This window comes from Haliotis cracherodii, unplaced genomic scaffold (genome assembly GCF_022045235.1).
Source record: "Haliotis cracherodii isolate W230 unplaced genomic scaffold, xgHalCrac1.p SCAF_7, whole genome shotgun sequence".
NCBI lineage: Eukaryota > Metazoa > Mollusca > Gastropoda > Lepetellida > Haliotidae > Haliotis > Haliotis cracherodii.
In genome coordinates this window covers 29,006,425-29,023,003 of record NW_027266330.1, presented here as the reverse complement: position 1 = coordinate 29,023,003, position 16,579 = coordinate 29,006,425, and the positions used below count along the sequence as shown (strand labels likewise).

Below are 16,579 nucleotides of genomic sequence, written 5' to 3'. Positions count from 1 at the left end.
GACTGTTAGAGCTGTTATTTTTTAAGTGGAAATCTACGCGTCCTGAAGAGTTGATTGTGAAGGTGCCAAATTGTTAACCCTTAACTCAAAATTTTTAAACTGTGATTGTGACTGACGTACGGCTGTCGCTTGTGTACAAGGCAAGGAAGGGACCGTCTCAGCAGCAATAAAGTTGCATATTGCTCTTTGTTCCTCGGAAACACGTTATCACTGGTTGAACATTTTGTGGACGGAAAGTTTCATGATATGAGGTTGGAGACGTTACAATCCGTGGAGCGTTGCACCATTATCCAACGCGGACTGTGTGATTATGAAACGTTTATTTCATGGGGGACTAGCTGATTTTATAATGGATTGCTCAGAGTTTGTTCCTTCGTTCCTGGATGGCGCTTGAACATCATCTGACACAGACCAGAAACCTGTCTGGCGTTGATGGCCAAATTGGATTGATCATTGGGAACCAAATGATTGGTGGGCCTTATGACCATGGCTTTACATGTTTTGTTCAGGGCGAAAGAAAAATGTTTGATGTCAGTAGGTTTGGCCTGAGCTAGAGTGGCGACATGCTTTCCTCGCATGTGTTGGATCAATGATATGCCCCACTTCGTGTATCATCTTAGATCTCAGACCAAAGAAAACTGTATAATTCCATCCAAGTGTTTGAAGGATATCTTCAGAAGTGTACCTCTAATTTGTCCAGATTCCCAAAGATTGTTCAGTTCATCGGAGAGAAGGACTTGACCTTCATCCTGTTTCTTGTGAAGATCTTTCAGTTACATTTCATGATCAGTACCTCAAGGGATAGACAAATGTAGGCAGTCCATACTACTTTGTTCAAAGTCACCACTAAATATAACCATTCGCAGTCACCTGACTCCTTATCACAACCAGGATTGTAACCACGTCATACAACTCCACGCGCGAATACGCGTTATATATGTGTTGATAAACCACACTGTCGCTTTTTAGTAAATAAATATTTGTTATGGGCAAATACTTAGCTTGTATACATTTTTTTGTAGATATAAACGTTCTAGCTAATTGTGGATACATTGAACACACATACATAAAACAAACTCATGAATGATGCATTTGTGCCTTGATATGCAACAAGAAAGAATATTGTTATTTCCACGCCATTATCGTTTACTCCTACTACATGCATGGTTGGAGGCAAGATCAAAGGCGCCGCCAAATATTTATTAGACAACAGACAGGATCGTCCGTTTCGCTTTGAACCACCAAACCACCCGGTCGGCAGGAGTTATCTAATCGGTGCGCAAATGACTGTGTCCCGTCTATCATGGAGTTTGATGTGCTGTCAGTGTCGAATGATTGTGTGATAGATGCGAAATATCTCGTTGTATATATATATATCTATATACTACCTGTGTAAAGCATTATGAAACTGAGAACCGAGGAGCCAAGTAGTACTCGCATTCGCACACGGAAGCAAATTATAGTAGATATTAGTAATGAGTGAAGCTTGAAACGTTACAAACTTTCTTCGTTGTTCCGTGTAGTTTCTGTGGAGGCTTTCGCATTTTAGTGGAAGTCACAAAAGATATGTTTTACATGTAATGTTTTGATTAATGTCAACCCATGTATATCAACAATAAGCAAATTAATAAGTCAATTGATAATGCTTTTTGACGTCATTGTTGTGTTTCCATGTTAACATTATATACGGTAAAAGAGTAAGAGAAGGTTTTGAAATGGGGTTCCTCTCAAGTAACAACTAGTACTGTTGTTTATCATAAACATGACTACTAATTTCTTCTCTCACTTTCCAATAATAATTCAGTTCCATTTTTTCAGTTCTTCGGAATAACAATTAAATTGGAAATGAATTACATGAAGAGAAAAACGTTGACATGATCACAAGATAATGGGCCTATTGAATGTAACCCTGTGAGATCTGTCATATCTATCACTAACTTGATGCTTTCTCCATGTTCAGCCATTTCGAATATCCTCCACTATAGCTAGTTATTAGAAACAGTTACAAAACTATTTGCATTTTAGTTTAATCCCATCCTCCATGCTTGCAAAATGTAAAACATATATACTTAGTAAGATCTGTATATAATCCATACAATAAATTAATGTTCATTCGTTAAAATATTGATGGATGTTGGGCATTGACCCTCTATTGGTAGGGGATATTGATAATATTTGTGTGGGGAGGTGACCCCACGATATTTTCTGAATGACAAAGGCATTGAATTTTAAAAAAATATATTGGTCAGTTCATTTCTTTCACTTAAATAATTCAACATTGACGAAGCGCCAACGCGGAAATACAACCAACAACGCCTGTTTCGGAATGAAACAGGCGGTTGAATGAGCAGTTCGAGATGTCGAGGGTACAAAACTTGATGCACGTGGAGAACGAGTTTATGTTGATAGGGGGTTTCAGCTACATGTATTTGGATGGAAGTATTCGTGGGAGATAATACACGGTTGGAACAAAAGGGTGACGTTATAAGAATTATTTATGTTGGTATAGTGGTGAGGCAACTGAACAGAAATAGAGGTCTTGAATATTAACAAAAATCTACATATAGTAATTTGTTAAGGAGTTAACGTTGTTTACTAAATACGATTCTGATCTGTAACTTCGATTAAATGAAATACACCGTTTGGTAGTGAGGTGAGGTGAAATTGGGTTTAACGTCGCGTCCAAGATTATTGCACTTATATAGCGACGGGCATGCACGTGTGTGTGTGTGTGTGTGTGTGTGTGTGTGTGTGTGTGTGTGTGTGTGTGTGGCTGCTTGCACTAGTCCGGACTGATGCCGATATAAGTGCTAGCCCACTAAGATACCATGCCGCAGTTTAACATGAATACACAACTCAGACACAGTCCTTGTTTTAGCCCCTTAATGTCGAGCGCCAGACAGTGTAACAACAAGTACCATCTTTAAACGTCTTTTGGTATGACGCGGCCGGGGATCAAACCCCAGACCTTCCGCTCTCCGGGCGGACGCTCTACCAATAGACCACGGAGGAGGCCCCGTTTGTTAGTGCTTTCAAGTTCAAGTGTGATATGCTACTATCGTTTGAATATATCTAAATGTAACCGTGTAAAAAGGTGTTGACATCCGTTACTTACTCAAACGTATATAAATTTATCTTCACACGCATCGCTTTATGTATTATTGTTCATAATGTTTATGTTGAAATGTTGTACAGCGGTTGTATAAGAAACAAATTCTCCAGAAACAAATAATTAAGCATTAAGAAACCTGACACAGACTTATGTTCAATCCGTAATCTGTAGGTCTGTTGACTTAACATCCATGAGTATTGCACTGCACCTCTAATCTGTTCAGTTTTACCCGACTGCAGTAAAATTAGACTATCAGATCATCGATATACCCGAAGCTGAAGTAACACTTCTTAGCCAAATTACCTTGTTTTGTCTTTGCCAGTCCGAACAGAAATTCCGATTTGTATGCATAAAGAAACAGATCCGCAAGAAGGGGAGCATATATGGTGCCCACGGGGATGCCTCCTTCTTGCCTAAATGTCTTACCCTCAAATATTTCGGAGACGTTATCAATGAGGAAGTCCAGCATTTCACATATTGTTTTCTCAGTAAACTTCAGATGGCATTTGGTTTCATCTTTCACAAATTGTCCTGAACCTCTGAATATAGATACGTAAATGTATCTGTGTACACCAAGTTTTGTAACAAAAGCCCAATGGATCAAGGAATGAACTTTTTCCTTACGTATGTCATGTGGGAGTGGTGTACAAAGTTGAAAAATCAAATGTTTTGACAGAATGGAACTTGGTTCTTTTCTGAGATTTGTAAAAAGTCAAATTTTTAAAAATCCTCATGGTATTAATTAATTCCACTTGTCTCAAATACTCTCTGTGAATATAAAGAAAGCCCTCCTTGATTGTCTAAAGGATTGTGGTCAGTCTTTGAGTCAGGGATTTGGTGGTACATTTGCTGGACCCAGGAATATATCTCTCTTTGTATGGCTTTTTTGGAAACCAGGGCCCACTTGCACAAAGCGAGCTTAGCGCTACGACTATTGTAAGCCTGTGTTAAAGTATGGCAGTTACGATCATCCTAGCGCAAAGATCGCTTTGTGCAAGTGGCCCCAATATAAAAATGGAATGGACATGTCTTCAGGTTTAAGAGTCAAGTCAAAAGTTGTCAGTACTGATTTATGTCATTGGCAAATTTCTTCCTCAGTTAACAGTCTTATATGTGGCATTATTTGATATATCATTTATACCAAGTTCTTTGATCAAACAATTAATGTCGTGATGCTTACATATAATGGTTATGTCATTTGAGGCCTTGTCATGTAGAGCAGTCAGACTTTGGATAACAGCTGGCTGGGACAGAATGGGTTTATTCCAATTCCGTTTCCCCTCTTTAAGTTTGTGCATTCTACCAATGACAATATCACGCACTGACTTAACCCGCTCTGAAAGACCCAAAGCCATCCATGTACAAGTCCGCCTATGTACAAGTTCGCCCATGTACAAGTCTACCCATGTACAAGTCTACCCATGTACAAGTCCACCCATGTTCATGTCTACCCATGTACAAGTACAAGTCCGCCTATGTACATGTCCACCCATGTTCAAGTCCACCCATGTTCAAGTCTACCCAAGTCCACCCATGTACAAGTCCGCCCATGTACAAGTTCACCCATGTACAAGTCCGCCCATGTACAAGTCCACCCATGTTCAAGTCCACCCATGTTCAAGTCCACCAAAGTCCACCCATGTACAAGTCCACCCATGTTCAAGTCTACCAAAGTCCACCCATGTGCAAGTCCGCCCATGTACAAGTCTACCCATGTACAAGTCCACCCATGTTCAAGTCTACCCATGTTCACCCATGTACAAGTCCACCCATGTACAAGTCTACCAATTTCCATTCATGTACAAGTTCACCCATGTTCAAGCCCATCTATGTACAAGTCGACCAATGTACAGTTCTAACATGTACAAGTTTACCAATGTTCAAGACGAATTCCGCGTCAATGAAAAGCAAAATGTATTTTCAGTACCAATTGAGAAGACTTGCAGTCATTAAAGTTAGAACAGGACACAATATGACCGTGCTTACATTTTATTTCCTGTGGCACGATTAAAATACAGACACTAATAAATACTGTTGAAATCAGCTTCATATAATTCTATCCCGCCCTGTTGGATACAGACGAAACACGGGAACAACAACTCGATCCGGGACTCAGGAAGAGGTTTGTGGGCAACTCAGCCTGAAAAGGATATAGATTAATCATATACCATGATGTTATATAATGGGGTACTGATGTGTGGCGCCAGGAAAACAACACGCTTATTTTTGTATACAAATTGTGTGAGTAGCGGGTGGTATCGGTAAGGCAGGACCTGCTTACCCTTTTCGAGAAAACATGCTGTAATCAGCAGTGATTTTCAGTGATCAATTCATATAATTGTCACCGCTAGTTGCCTTTTCCTCCCGATGGTATTTTTCGATGGAAAATCAAGACTGGTTATTGACGTATTATATCTATTTAAATCACTTCTTCTTTAACAGAAATAATCCCGATTCAGAAAAGAAGTTCTTCTTACATTTTGTGTCGGATATATTCATATTGACTCGTTAGTTTTCGGTCCATGGTGTTATTTAGGGAAAGACCAAAGTGCAAACTGTGTGAGTCCGAGAAGCCGAAAGTAGTTCGAGTTGAAACTTGCCTCTATTATCTTTGAGTTATTAAACCAAACCTTTTCCTTGTTAGGCAATCAAGTTACTGGCAACTACATGTAGATTTACCCAGCTGTGGCGCTGCTTCCATATGTTGTCAATACATGTGACGAGGGCAAAGATTATCGAAAATTCCTCAGTGTCAGTGTAAATTGTGATTACATTAAGGTCGGTTTGGATTGCCACTCTAGTGATAGAGTAAATAATCTTCTTGGCCAGACAATCCAGTGACAAGAACGCCTGCCATAAGACGGCGGCCTGTAAATAATCCAGTCTTGACCAGTCAATCCAGTGACATGATAGACCATTGAAAGATTTTGTTCAATAAAAGTTATGTCAATTTGAATTACGTCTGCTGTGTTTATGTGCAGATATTCTGCTGATTATAAGTAAAAAGAAACACTTAATAAACACGTTGGTTTTTCAACACGGTGACAAGACTCAAGACATACCTACATGTTTAAATTACTTTCTCCCCAAACACCTGCACTTCACACAAGGTCAGTAGATCACGTTGGTCAGTCCTCCCCGGAGAGTTGAGTCTCAGGAAACGTCCCCGGACCGCCGTGTTACACTGTAGAGCTCTGGTGGTCGTGTGAGGAAACACTCCAGTAAACGTCAGACATTCCACGCCCACATCGGAGGGTCGTGGTTCTTGGTCGAATAACTCAATCTTGAAGTCGTGAAGCCTTGAGTCTACAAGCCAAACAGGAGATGGGCAAATGAACATGGTGGACCGACATGAGGAAGACAACACATACATAACAAGTTGGTGGACATGGATGCCATATAATGGTCCGCTAGTGATCGATAGCATGAGGTTCATTGGGCAACGGACGTGATGGTTCTCTCAGTAATCAAGGTCTGAGTGTTTGGCCTTTCCAGATGGTCATGTTTGTTCAGAACTTGCTGTAATCAACTGATCCTTTAAAGTTTACGTTTCGTCCTTTGACATGACGACAATGTCCATCAAGATAAACTCGTCAATGTGTTGTGAGGAATTGCTATTTTGCATTTCGCCAGGTCCTCTAAGGCGCCGCAACTCGCTGTGCAAACTACAGGTTTGCTCTCGTTATGTTTCTAGGTTTTCCAGCACCGTACTCGTTTCCTCTGCAGCGGTAATCGACTGAAACCTGCATCACTTTCGTCATATAAGTGTACAACTGTTCACGTAGGCGTTAAAACTCACTCACACAGGACCGCACTCACTCATTCACTCACGCAGGAACGCACTCACTCATTCACTCACGCAGGACCGCACTCCCTCACTCACTCAGGCCCGCAATCACTCACCCACTCACTCAGGCCCGCACTCACTCACTCACTAACGGAGCAGGACCGCACTCCCTCACTCACTCAGGCCCGCACTCACTCACCCACTCACTCAGGCCCGCACTCACTCACTCACTAACGGAGCAGGACCGCACTCCCTCACTCACTCAGGCCCGCACTCACTCACTCACTCAGGCCCGCACTCACTCACTCACTAACGGAGCACTCAGTAGTGTTCCAGCTATATGAATAATCGAGTCTGGACCAGACAATCCAATGACTGACATCATGAGCATCGATCCACACAATTGGGATACGATGACATGCATCAACCAAGTCAGCGAGCCTGACCACCCGATCCCGTTAGTCGCCTATTACGGCAAATATGGAATTACTGAAGACATAATCTACCCCGGACCGCACTCCCTTTCGTCATATTAGTGTGTACTTACCACACGGCTCCCCGCATGAACTCCTGCTGGTGATGACGATGCTGAAGATGGTGTAGTTAGACTGTAAGTCCACCATCCACCACGGATCTAAGTCCCCAATCTTAGCTGCCCAGCAGGAATCTGAGCTCCAGTTGTGTGCAGCGTTGCCATCAACAACTCGGTGATCGGAGTCGTTTGCGAAGGAACTACTGGAGGTGACAGGCTTGTTCGCCAGATTTATTTCCCGGGTTGCTGAATGTAATATTCAATATATTTTTAGATATAAAAAGTTTTAAATACGACATGCACGCCCATTTATCAAAGATTTAACTAACACGTTGAGGATGTTTTCGCTGTGATTTATCGCGAAGGGAACAGGATAAAAACATCATAAACGACACATTTCGTAAGCACATGATATGTCGTAAAGAGCAAACATACATGTATACCTCCTGTTTGACATTTCTATGTCCTCTTGTATTTTGTTGTTGTTTATTTGGTTATTTGTATGAGTCGATGATCATTTAAGAAATATTCCTTTAGTTTAGTTTAGTTTTAATCATTGGTGTTTACGACACCAGCACTTTACGTTCTGACATATGACCACATGAGTGTCGTACACAAAATATTTAAAAAACATTATTTTGAATAACATAATATTTTAAGAAAATTACTGAGGTGAGAATGGCACAGTTAAAATCAAGGACGTTGAACAGCATCCTGACTCCTGACATCCTGAGGATGTCTCGTGCTTTCGTGGTCCAACCCTGATTTTTTCCCCTCAAATGTGTTGTATATTATACAAGCTATTTCAACATGCAATATTTGTTGGGAAAGCCTAGTTCTTGCGTCACTCCGAAGACGTGAGTTTGATTCTCCTCATTGTAAAGTGTTAAGCCCATTTTTGGAGTCCCCTGCCGTGATATGGCTGGAAAAGTGTAACACGCGGCGTAAAATTCATACTCACTCAACATGATGCCACATCAATGTGATGTCTGTATTGTGTGTTTAGGGGAGCAATAATAAGCAGGAATTTTGTGGTAGATAGCGAGCCTGACCAGCCGATCCCGTCAGTCGCCTCTTACGATAAGCATAGTCGCATTTTACAGCAAGCATGTGCTGCTGAAGACCTATTCTCTACCCGGATCTTCACGTGTCACTCATAGATGTCATTATTATATATTTTTATATAACATATTTTAAGAGTTGATAAGATGAATGGTAAATTTGGCCTAACCAACCGATCCCGTAGGTCGCCTCTTACAATAAGCATAGTCGCCTCTTGGGGCAAGCAGAGTTGCTGAAGACCTGTTCTTAACCAGTATCGAATGTTGTCAACTAACTCGTATTCCTGTTGGGTCAATCGTTATATGGAAGGCGGAAAATATGGCTTTGAAACGGACCTTTTGAACAAGCATTTATCAACGTTACCTGGACCCGTGAAGATCCGGGATAGTATAGGTCTTCAGCAACCCACGCTTGCCATAAAAGGCGACTATGCTACCTAACCAGTCAAACAATGTTCTTATAACAGGGACCCGTGACGATCCGGGGAAAAATAGGTCTTCGTAAGAGGCGACCATGCTTGTCGTAAGAGGCGACTAACGGGATCGGGTGGTCAGGCTCGCTGACTTGGTTGATGCATAGATGTAATATTGTTGCGTGCAGCGTTAAACAACAAACAAATAACGTTACCTGGCGCCTGGGTGCTTTGGATGCCCGTGGCTGCTTCTTGTACATCTCCTGTAGATGAAGGCCATTAATAGTGTCTACACATTAGCCTGGAATAGTGTCACAGGGAACGGAGAGCAAAGACAAGAAACAGCAGAGACTGACTGCTTAATTACACAAATGAATTAAAACATTAATAATTAGCAGTTGCTAAAAACCAACTGTACAAGCGCGAAAATAATATAACAAAACTAAATTAATTGCAATAGAAAAGATGAAAGATGACCGACCACAGTAAGATTTATTGCTCCAAATTTACTCTTTTGAAGAAGATGAGTGACGTTATGAGTGACCTTGTGAGGTTTCGGAGTGAACTTGTGAGTAAGTTAGTTGAATTTCTATCAATTCTTGTGGGTTTCATTCATATGGTAAAAATCTATAACCTGCATGACGTTGGGTTTCCTCCTCGTATTGAGCGGACACCCCATAACATTCTTACAGACTACCTCACTAACATACACCTGACTACCTCACAAACACATACCTGACTCCCTCACTAACATACACCTGACTCCCTCACTGACACATACCTGACTCCCTCACTAACACATACCTGACTCCCTCACTAACATACACCTGACTCCCTCACTGACACATACCTGACCTACTCACTAACACATCCCTGACTCCCTCACTAACACATACCTGACTCCCTCACTAACACATACCTGACTCACTCACTAACACATACCTGGCATCTGAAACTCGACAGCCCGGACGGCCATTGGTCCTTGCATCGACACAGCGGGGATAAAATCTCCCTCTACATCGACCTGCACGTCTCTGATATCTCTGCCGTCAACGCTTACCTGCGGATCGCATAAAATAGAGCAAAGTCTTTGGTGACTTACGAAACTGTAAACAGAGTATCCTATTGTAGTACCGCGAGTATCACTATACTAACTAAAGTATAAATAGTGAGTGAGTGTGTGACTTTGGTTTTACGCCGCTTTTAGCAATATTCCAGCAATATCACGACGGGGGACACCAGAAATGGGCTTCACACATTGTACCCATGTCGGGAAAAAGTATACATGGCCCACTTAGATACAAGCTTTGATATACATATCAATGTAAGTATACTGCCTCGCGTATTTGTTTGCTACCTTCCTCAGATGTTCTATTTGTTTGTTTGTTTGTTTTGTTTGCTTTGTTTGTTGATTTTTGTCTAACGCAGGACTCAGCAATATTCCTTCTGCGTTTAACAACAAATAAACACACAAACTGTATCATAATCCTGTACTTATTCTAGGTTATCAGTCATAAGTATTTAGAGCGAAACTCAACATTACCGTTCAATATGGTTAGGACAGGCAGTAGTAGTGTCTTTTTTATTCGGATATTATTTTGCACGTACACCGGTTGGTACGTGCACCGGTTGCAAATCTAAAGTTCATTCAGCGCACCAGACTCAAATCCAAATGTCGCCTTGATTATGATTCATTGTCTTTCACCGCTATATCCGTGATAGAAAGTTTCTCCAAAGTTGTGAAAGTCGTCAGAAAGCTTTTTAAACTCACACGCCCTAACATAACTGACACAATGGTGAAATCAAGTTTAACCGGAACTCTCTCTATTACATGGTTACGAAATATCATTCAATTGTTTAAACGTTTCATTATTTTTTAGGAATGGGCATGTGTTTGTCAGTTATTTATTATCTTGCACTAACATTTCAATTAATTTACACTTGAAACAGACGGAACTGTGTTTTTGAATGATTTCAAACTTTTTCGAAAAAAAACCCTTCTTGCCAGCGGGGTTCAAAGCCCCATCAATTTGTCTGAGGCCATCTAATTGCCGACCTCAGCTACGGCGACACGTGACAGTTCGAATATACTCTTAAATATTTTCATATAGTTGCATGATCCTAAAAGCAACAAAAATGTGTATATAATGTTGCCTTAAAGTTGGTTGGGGAAACTCACATAGCATAAATACAGTCCACAAAGAGTTCTGGTGTATTTTTCAAATATTTTCCCCCAGAGAATATTTTGTCAAAGTGTAAAAGTAGTAATGTGAGTGAGTGAGTATGGTTTTACGCCGCTTTTAGCAATATTCCAGCAATAGAAATTTGCTTCACACATTGTGAAATGTGTCGGGAATCGAACCCGAGTCTTCTGCGTGACGAGCGAACGCTTTAACCACTAGGCTACCCGACCGCCCTAAAAGTAGAAATGTCTTTGAAGTAGGGGAATATCCTCGTAACTCTCCATTCCTTAAAACTGATGGGCCTCGGTTTCATTATTTCTAAGGGATGGACAGTTACGAGGACATTGCCCTCTTCGTAACGTCGTTGTAAATGTTTCTTGTTTGGTCAATGTGGGGATCATCTGTCACTCACACGGAAGCCCTTGACCAGATACGTGATGACCATGTGAAACTCCTGACCCACGTGGAACGGGAAGGAGTCGACGATGATGTTGCCGGTGACGTTGCTAGCCAAAATGAAGGTGTTGATGTACTCGACACTGGTGAAGATGATGCTGGCTGTCAGGACTGGCGTGTATCTGGCGGTGGCGGTGTTGACGAGTTGTATCTCCATTCTGGAAACAAGAGTAATACAGTCTTAATTCACTGGCCTAGGACTTTAACAGGCTCTTCGTAAGTTTGGACGGAAAGACTTCCGCCTTTTGGAGGATACGGGCGGATGTCTTTCCGTTTGGACATAGAACATTTTTCAGGGCGGTGGGATATCCTAGTGGTTAAAGAGCTCGCTCGTCACGCTGAAGGCGAACATGGAAACAATGTGTGAAACACATTGCTAGTGTCCCCCGCCGTGATATTGCAGGAATAGTGCTAAAAGCGGCGTAAAACCATACTCACTCACACCCTTTTTTTCAAAATATTTTTCACCGAATCCTCAGTATTCAGCAAATAGTTGTTATCAAAACGTCAATTGATTACACTGAATCCCGCTTATGCCGGATGTAAATGTCCTGCTATAAGAGTTTGTTTGTTTGTTTGTTGTTTAACGCCGCACTCAGCAATATTACAGCTATATGACGACAATTTGTAAACAATCGAGTCTGGACCAGACAATCCAATGTCTGACATCATGAGCATCGATCTATGCAATTGGGATATGATGACATGCCTCAACCAAGTCAGCGAGCCTGACCACCCGATCCCGTCAGTCGCCTCTCACGACAAGCATAGTCGCCTCTTACGAAGACCTATTTTTCCCTGGATCTTCACGGGTCCCTGTTATGACAACATTGACTGACTGGTCAGTCCAGTCACGGACAGACCCGTGAAGATCCGGGGTAAAACAGGTCTTCAGCAACCCATGCTTGCCGTAAAAGGCGACTATGCTTGTCGTAAAAGGCGACTAACGGGATCGGGTGGTCAGGCTCGCTGACTTGGTTGATGCAAGTCATTGATCCCAATTGCGTGGATCTATGCTCATGATATCAATCACTGGATTGTCTGGTCCAGACTCGATTATTTCCAGACCGCCGTCATATAGCTGGAATATTGCTGAGTGCGGCGTTAAACAACAAACAAACAAACTGTAAATAAGCATGAACCAGTGCGGCATTAAACAACAAACCAACCAACCAACCAACCAACCAGTTACGGACAAATGTTTCAGCGCAATTAAACACAATAATCTAAATACAAAAAAAAATGAAAATACTTACTCTTGCGCCAAAGTGGGCGTGGCAAACACGTGTATCTTCGTCAAAAACACAGGGGGACATCCCATTTGGATAACATTCTCCTTGGTCTGTAAACGATATTATACTTCGATAAATTTAGAAAAGGAGTATATATTAAATTGCGGAACGAAACCGAATCAGAATAAATATGTTAAACATACATCTGTAATCGTGACAAATTTGTCCCATCGTCCGAGCCAGTGGTATTTAAACAATTCGTTAATCTAAAAGATTATCATTCTTAAAATATCGGGGCACGGGTGGCCCAGTTGTCCAAGGCGCCGCGATTCGCTGTGCAGAGTTGCGTCCCTTGGCTACGCCAGAAACCTATGATTGTGGGTTCGAATCACGCCCCGATTATGTTTTTAGGTTTGTCAGCACCATACCCGTGCTCGTGGGTTTCACCGAAGTGGTAAACGTCTGAGACCTGCATCAGCATTAAGCTGATTCGCCGTGATATCACTGGAATACTGTTAAAAGCGGCGTTAAACCCAACTCACTCACACTTAAAAAATCACACAAATAAATGGACTTGGATAAACCAGAAGAATAATGTAGGGTAGGGTTTTGTTACCACGACTGCGATACGTACAATATCAGGGTATCTGAATGTCGTCACGAAACATGTTCCTTCCACCGTCTGCCAGATCCCCTCGCGGCAGGTGCTGGAGGGAGGGGCTGCCCCACACGGAGCCGTGTCCCCCTCGCACGTGTACCTGGCAACTAGTGACCTTCCCGTTGTTTGCACCGTCACGTTCGCGCCTCCAAGTGTCGGGGGTGGCAATGAACAATCAAATGGGCCCGGTCCTGAAATGAGGAAGACTTCATTTCTCGTTCCTGGCGCAAACACTAAACAGGAACAAGCATCCCCGAGGCCATCGGAATGAACTTCCCTCAACCGTATGGAAGACCCGGGAAATAGGTTTGTTTGTTTGTCTGTTTGTTGTTTAACGCCACACTCAGCAATATTCCAGCTATATGAAGGCGGTCTGTAAATAATCCACGCAATTGACATGCATCAGCCAAGTCAGCGAGCCTGACCACCCGAACCAGTTGGTCGACTACTTTTACCGGGAACTTGGAAAACGCATGGAGTCATTTTTATCTTGCCTCTTTTCTAAACCTGGGGCTCCAAACACAATGGTCAATGCCAGGCCAGAACTAGACAAGTTGTACATGTATGTCATTATTACATTGATTCAAGAGAGCTTTTTATGATAATAATAGTAATAATAATATTAATATTAATAATAATAATAATAATGTGTGTATATGTAGGCCGCCAAACCCACCCACAAACATGCTCAAATTATCACCCTGGTCAATGCACTAGTTTCCACTCAATTTTCATTCTCAGCTCCCTGGGTTGCGAGGCCTAGAAGGTAAACAGCCGCATTAACATCTCATCCACCCGGGTACCCATTCACTGTTGGGTGAACAGAGGCAGATTTCCAAGAAAGTCACTTGCATAAGTGAGACACCACACGTTCTACATGTGCTTCTGTGTGGGACAGGAACGTTGTCCCAGAAACACTGAGGGGTCAGACTGCCGACTGCGGTACATTACGTACTAAGACTAAGACCCATAGAGATCCGGGTTAGACTAGGTCTTCAGCAACCCATACTTGTCGTAAGAGGAAACTAACGGGATTGGGTGGTCAGGCTTGCTGACTTGGTTGATGCATATCACCGTATCCCAATTGCCTGGATTGATGCTCATGATGTCAATCACTGGCTTATCTGGTCTAGACTTGACTATCAAAAGACCGCCGTGTAGCTGGAATATTGCTGGGTGCGGCGTAAAGCAACAACAAACAAACAAACTGAAACATACAACGGATGGAATCCCAGATTTGTTTTGATTATTATCCCTGGATCGTTGATGAAGTGGTAAATGAAACGATCTGCATTATTTCTTGCGTTCATCCCACATCAAACTGACACTTCGTTCTGTAACTTTTAAAAGCCCCGTTTGACCCAACTCAATCAATTATAATGGCCCACTTTTAATGACGCCGGTTCCTCTCGTCCAGACGAGCCTCCTGATCGTGAAGGTGAGGTCGGTCCCTGATATAAAACGTATCGTCTTCGGGTCCATCCTGTGTGGGACGGTCAAGACGCCCCGGTCGTTGATAGATATCTGAAAAAAGAAACTAGCAGTGTTGAAAGCAGCAATATCCCTATTGTTAGTGATAAGATAAGGCATCGCCGTGAGCCTAGAAAGAGCATTTATCGTAAACACAGGGTATTCCCTCATTTTCGTCGTTCTGCGTCATGTGGGATCATTTTCGTTATGAATTGTATTGTTTGTTGTTTAACGCCACACTCAGCGATATTCCAGCTATATGACGGCGGTCTGTAAATAATCGAGTGAATCCAGTGATTGACATCATGAGCATCGACCCACGCAATTAGGATACGATGACATAAACCAAGGCAGCGAGCTTGACCATCCGATCCCGTTAGTCGCCTCCTACGACAAACTAAAAACGTCCTCTGCTCACTGAATGTACCCCTGTGGATTGATCTCTGTCGGAGAAACACAACATACATTTCGACAGAAGTTAGTCAACATTAACAGGAAACGGTCAACTGGTTCACTGAGACAACTTTATGAGAAATGCTATACTTCCTCACAGATGCCATTTATATGAAATCTGAGGATAGGATGTTGAGATAAGAAGTAGACATCCCGATTGGCCCCATGTGCTCCTTACTTGCTGATCATGAATCAATAATTGGGTACAAAATCGCCCACTTTGAAAAAATAATAGAACATGTATATGGCAGAGAAATGATCATGGTATATATATAACATAAAGGCATGTAAACTGAAGAACATAAAGGGCGACAAAACCCTTTTCATACATATGATTTTACAAATTTTAAAGTTTTACAATTTTAATGCGCATGAATCAGTATTTCTGCTCGGATTGGCAAAATCAAAACACGGGAATTGTCTGATTTCGTTTATTAATAGTCTAAGGGTTAAGTAAATAACAACCTCTGTGGTCTGGTTGATCTGGTCGGTGGTTCGATCCTATGGCCTCGTCATACCAAAAGACGCCACAAGATAGCCCGTATTGTTACCTTGCCTGATTCTAAGATAGGATTCAGTATTCTGTGTCTGAGTGATGTAGCAATGTTAAACTGCGGTATGGTATTTCAATGGACGAGTACTATAAAACCGACGGAAGTCTTCAAGCAATCACACAAACACGAACATGCAAGTCGCTTTGTAAGTGGAATAGTTTTGAATGCGACGTTTCACCTCACCTACCATCTGAACTAGAAATAAAATAGGTCCGAGAAACAGCCTCACCCACCTTTCCAGTTATGTCCAGCAATATACCAGCGGCGCCAGCCTTTGGTGTCTGGTCTTTTCATGTTACGATGTTTTCCCTTTCTACGACTCATTTAGAATCGTTACTACACATACATAGTGTTCAGTTCTTCTCAAGTACACACTTACATACATATGTCCCCATGCAGTACACACTAACATACAGATGTTCCCCTGCAGTGTATATTTACATACAGATGTTCCCCTGCAGTGTATATTTACATACAGATGTTCCCCTGCAGTACACACTTACATACAGATGTTCCCCTGCAGTACACACTAACATACAGATGTTCCCCTGCAGTACACACTTACATACAGATGTTCCCCTGCAGTCTATACTTACATACAGATGTTCCCCTGCAGTGTATACTTACATACAAATGTTCCCCTGCAGTGTATACTTACATAGAGATGT

The 16,579-nt window shown here is 42.0% G+C and overlaps 1 protein-coding gene across 1 annotated transcript in view; it reads right to left on the bottom strand.

Moving 5' to 3' along the window:
• Window positions 1-6,182: 6,182 nt before the first annotated feature.
• The window catches only part of LOC139448574 (uncharacterized), a 51,385-nt gene continuing 40,988 nt past the window's right edge, over window positions 6,183-16,579 (bottom strand). Inside the window, exons 31-38 of the mRNA XM_071230143.1 lie at window positions 14,823-14,958; window positions 13,411-13,625; window positions 12,801-12,886; window positions 11,501-11,702; window positions 9,848-9,965; window positions 9,121-9,168; window positions 7,447-7,677; window positions 6,183-6,418 (exon numbers count right to left, since the gene is read on the bottom strand). Of these exons, the coding sequence (XP_071086244.1) occupies window positions 6,183-6,418; window positions 7,447-7,677; window positions 9,121-9,168; window positions 9,848-9,965; window positions 11,501-11,702; window positions 12,801-12,886; window positions 13,411-13,625; window positions 14,823-14,958 (1,272 nt within the window). The remainder of the gene's footprint in view (window positions 6,419-7,446; window positions 7,678-9,120; window positions 9,169-9,847; window positions 9,966-11,500; window positions 11,703-12,800; window positions 12,887-13,410; window positions 13,626-14,822; window positions 14,959-16,579) is intronic.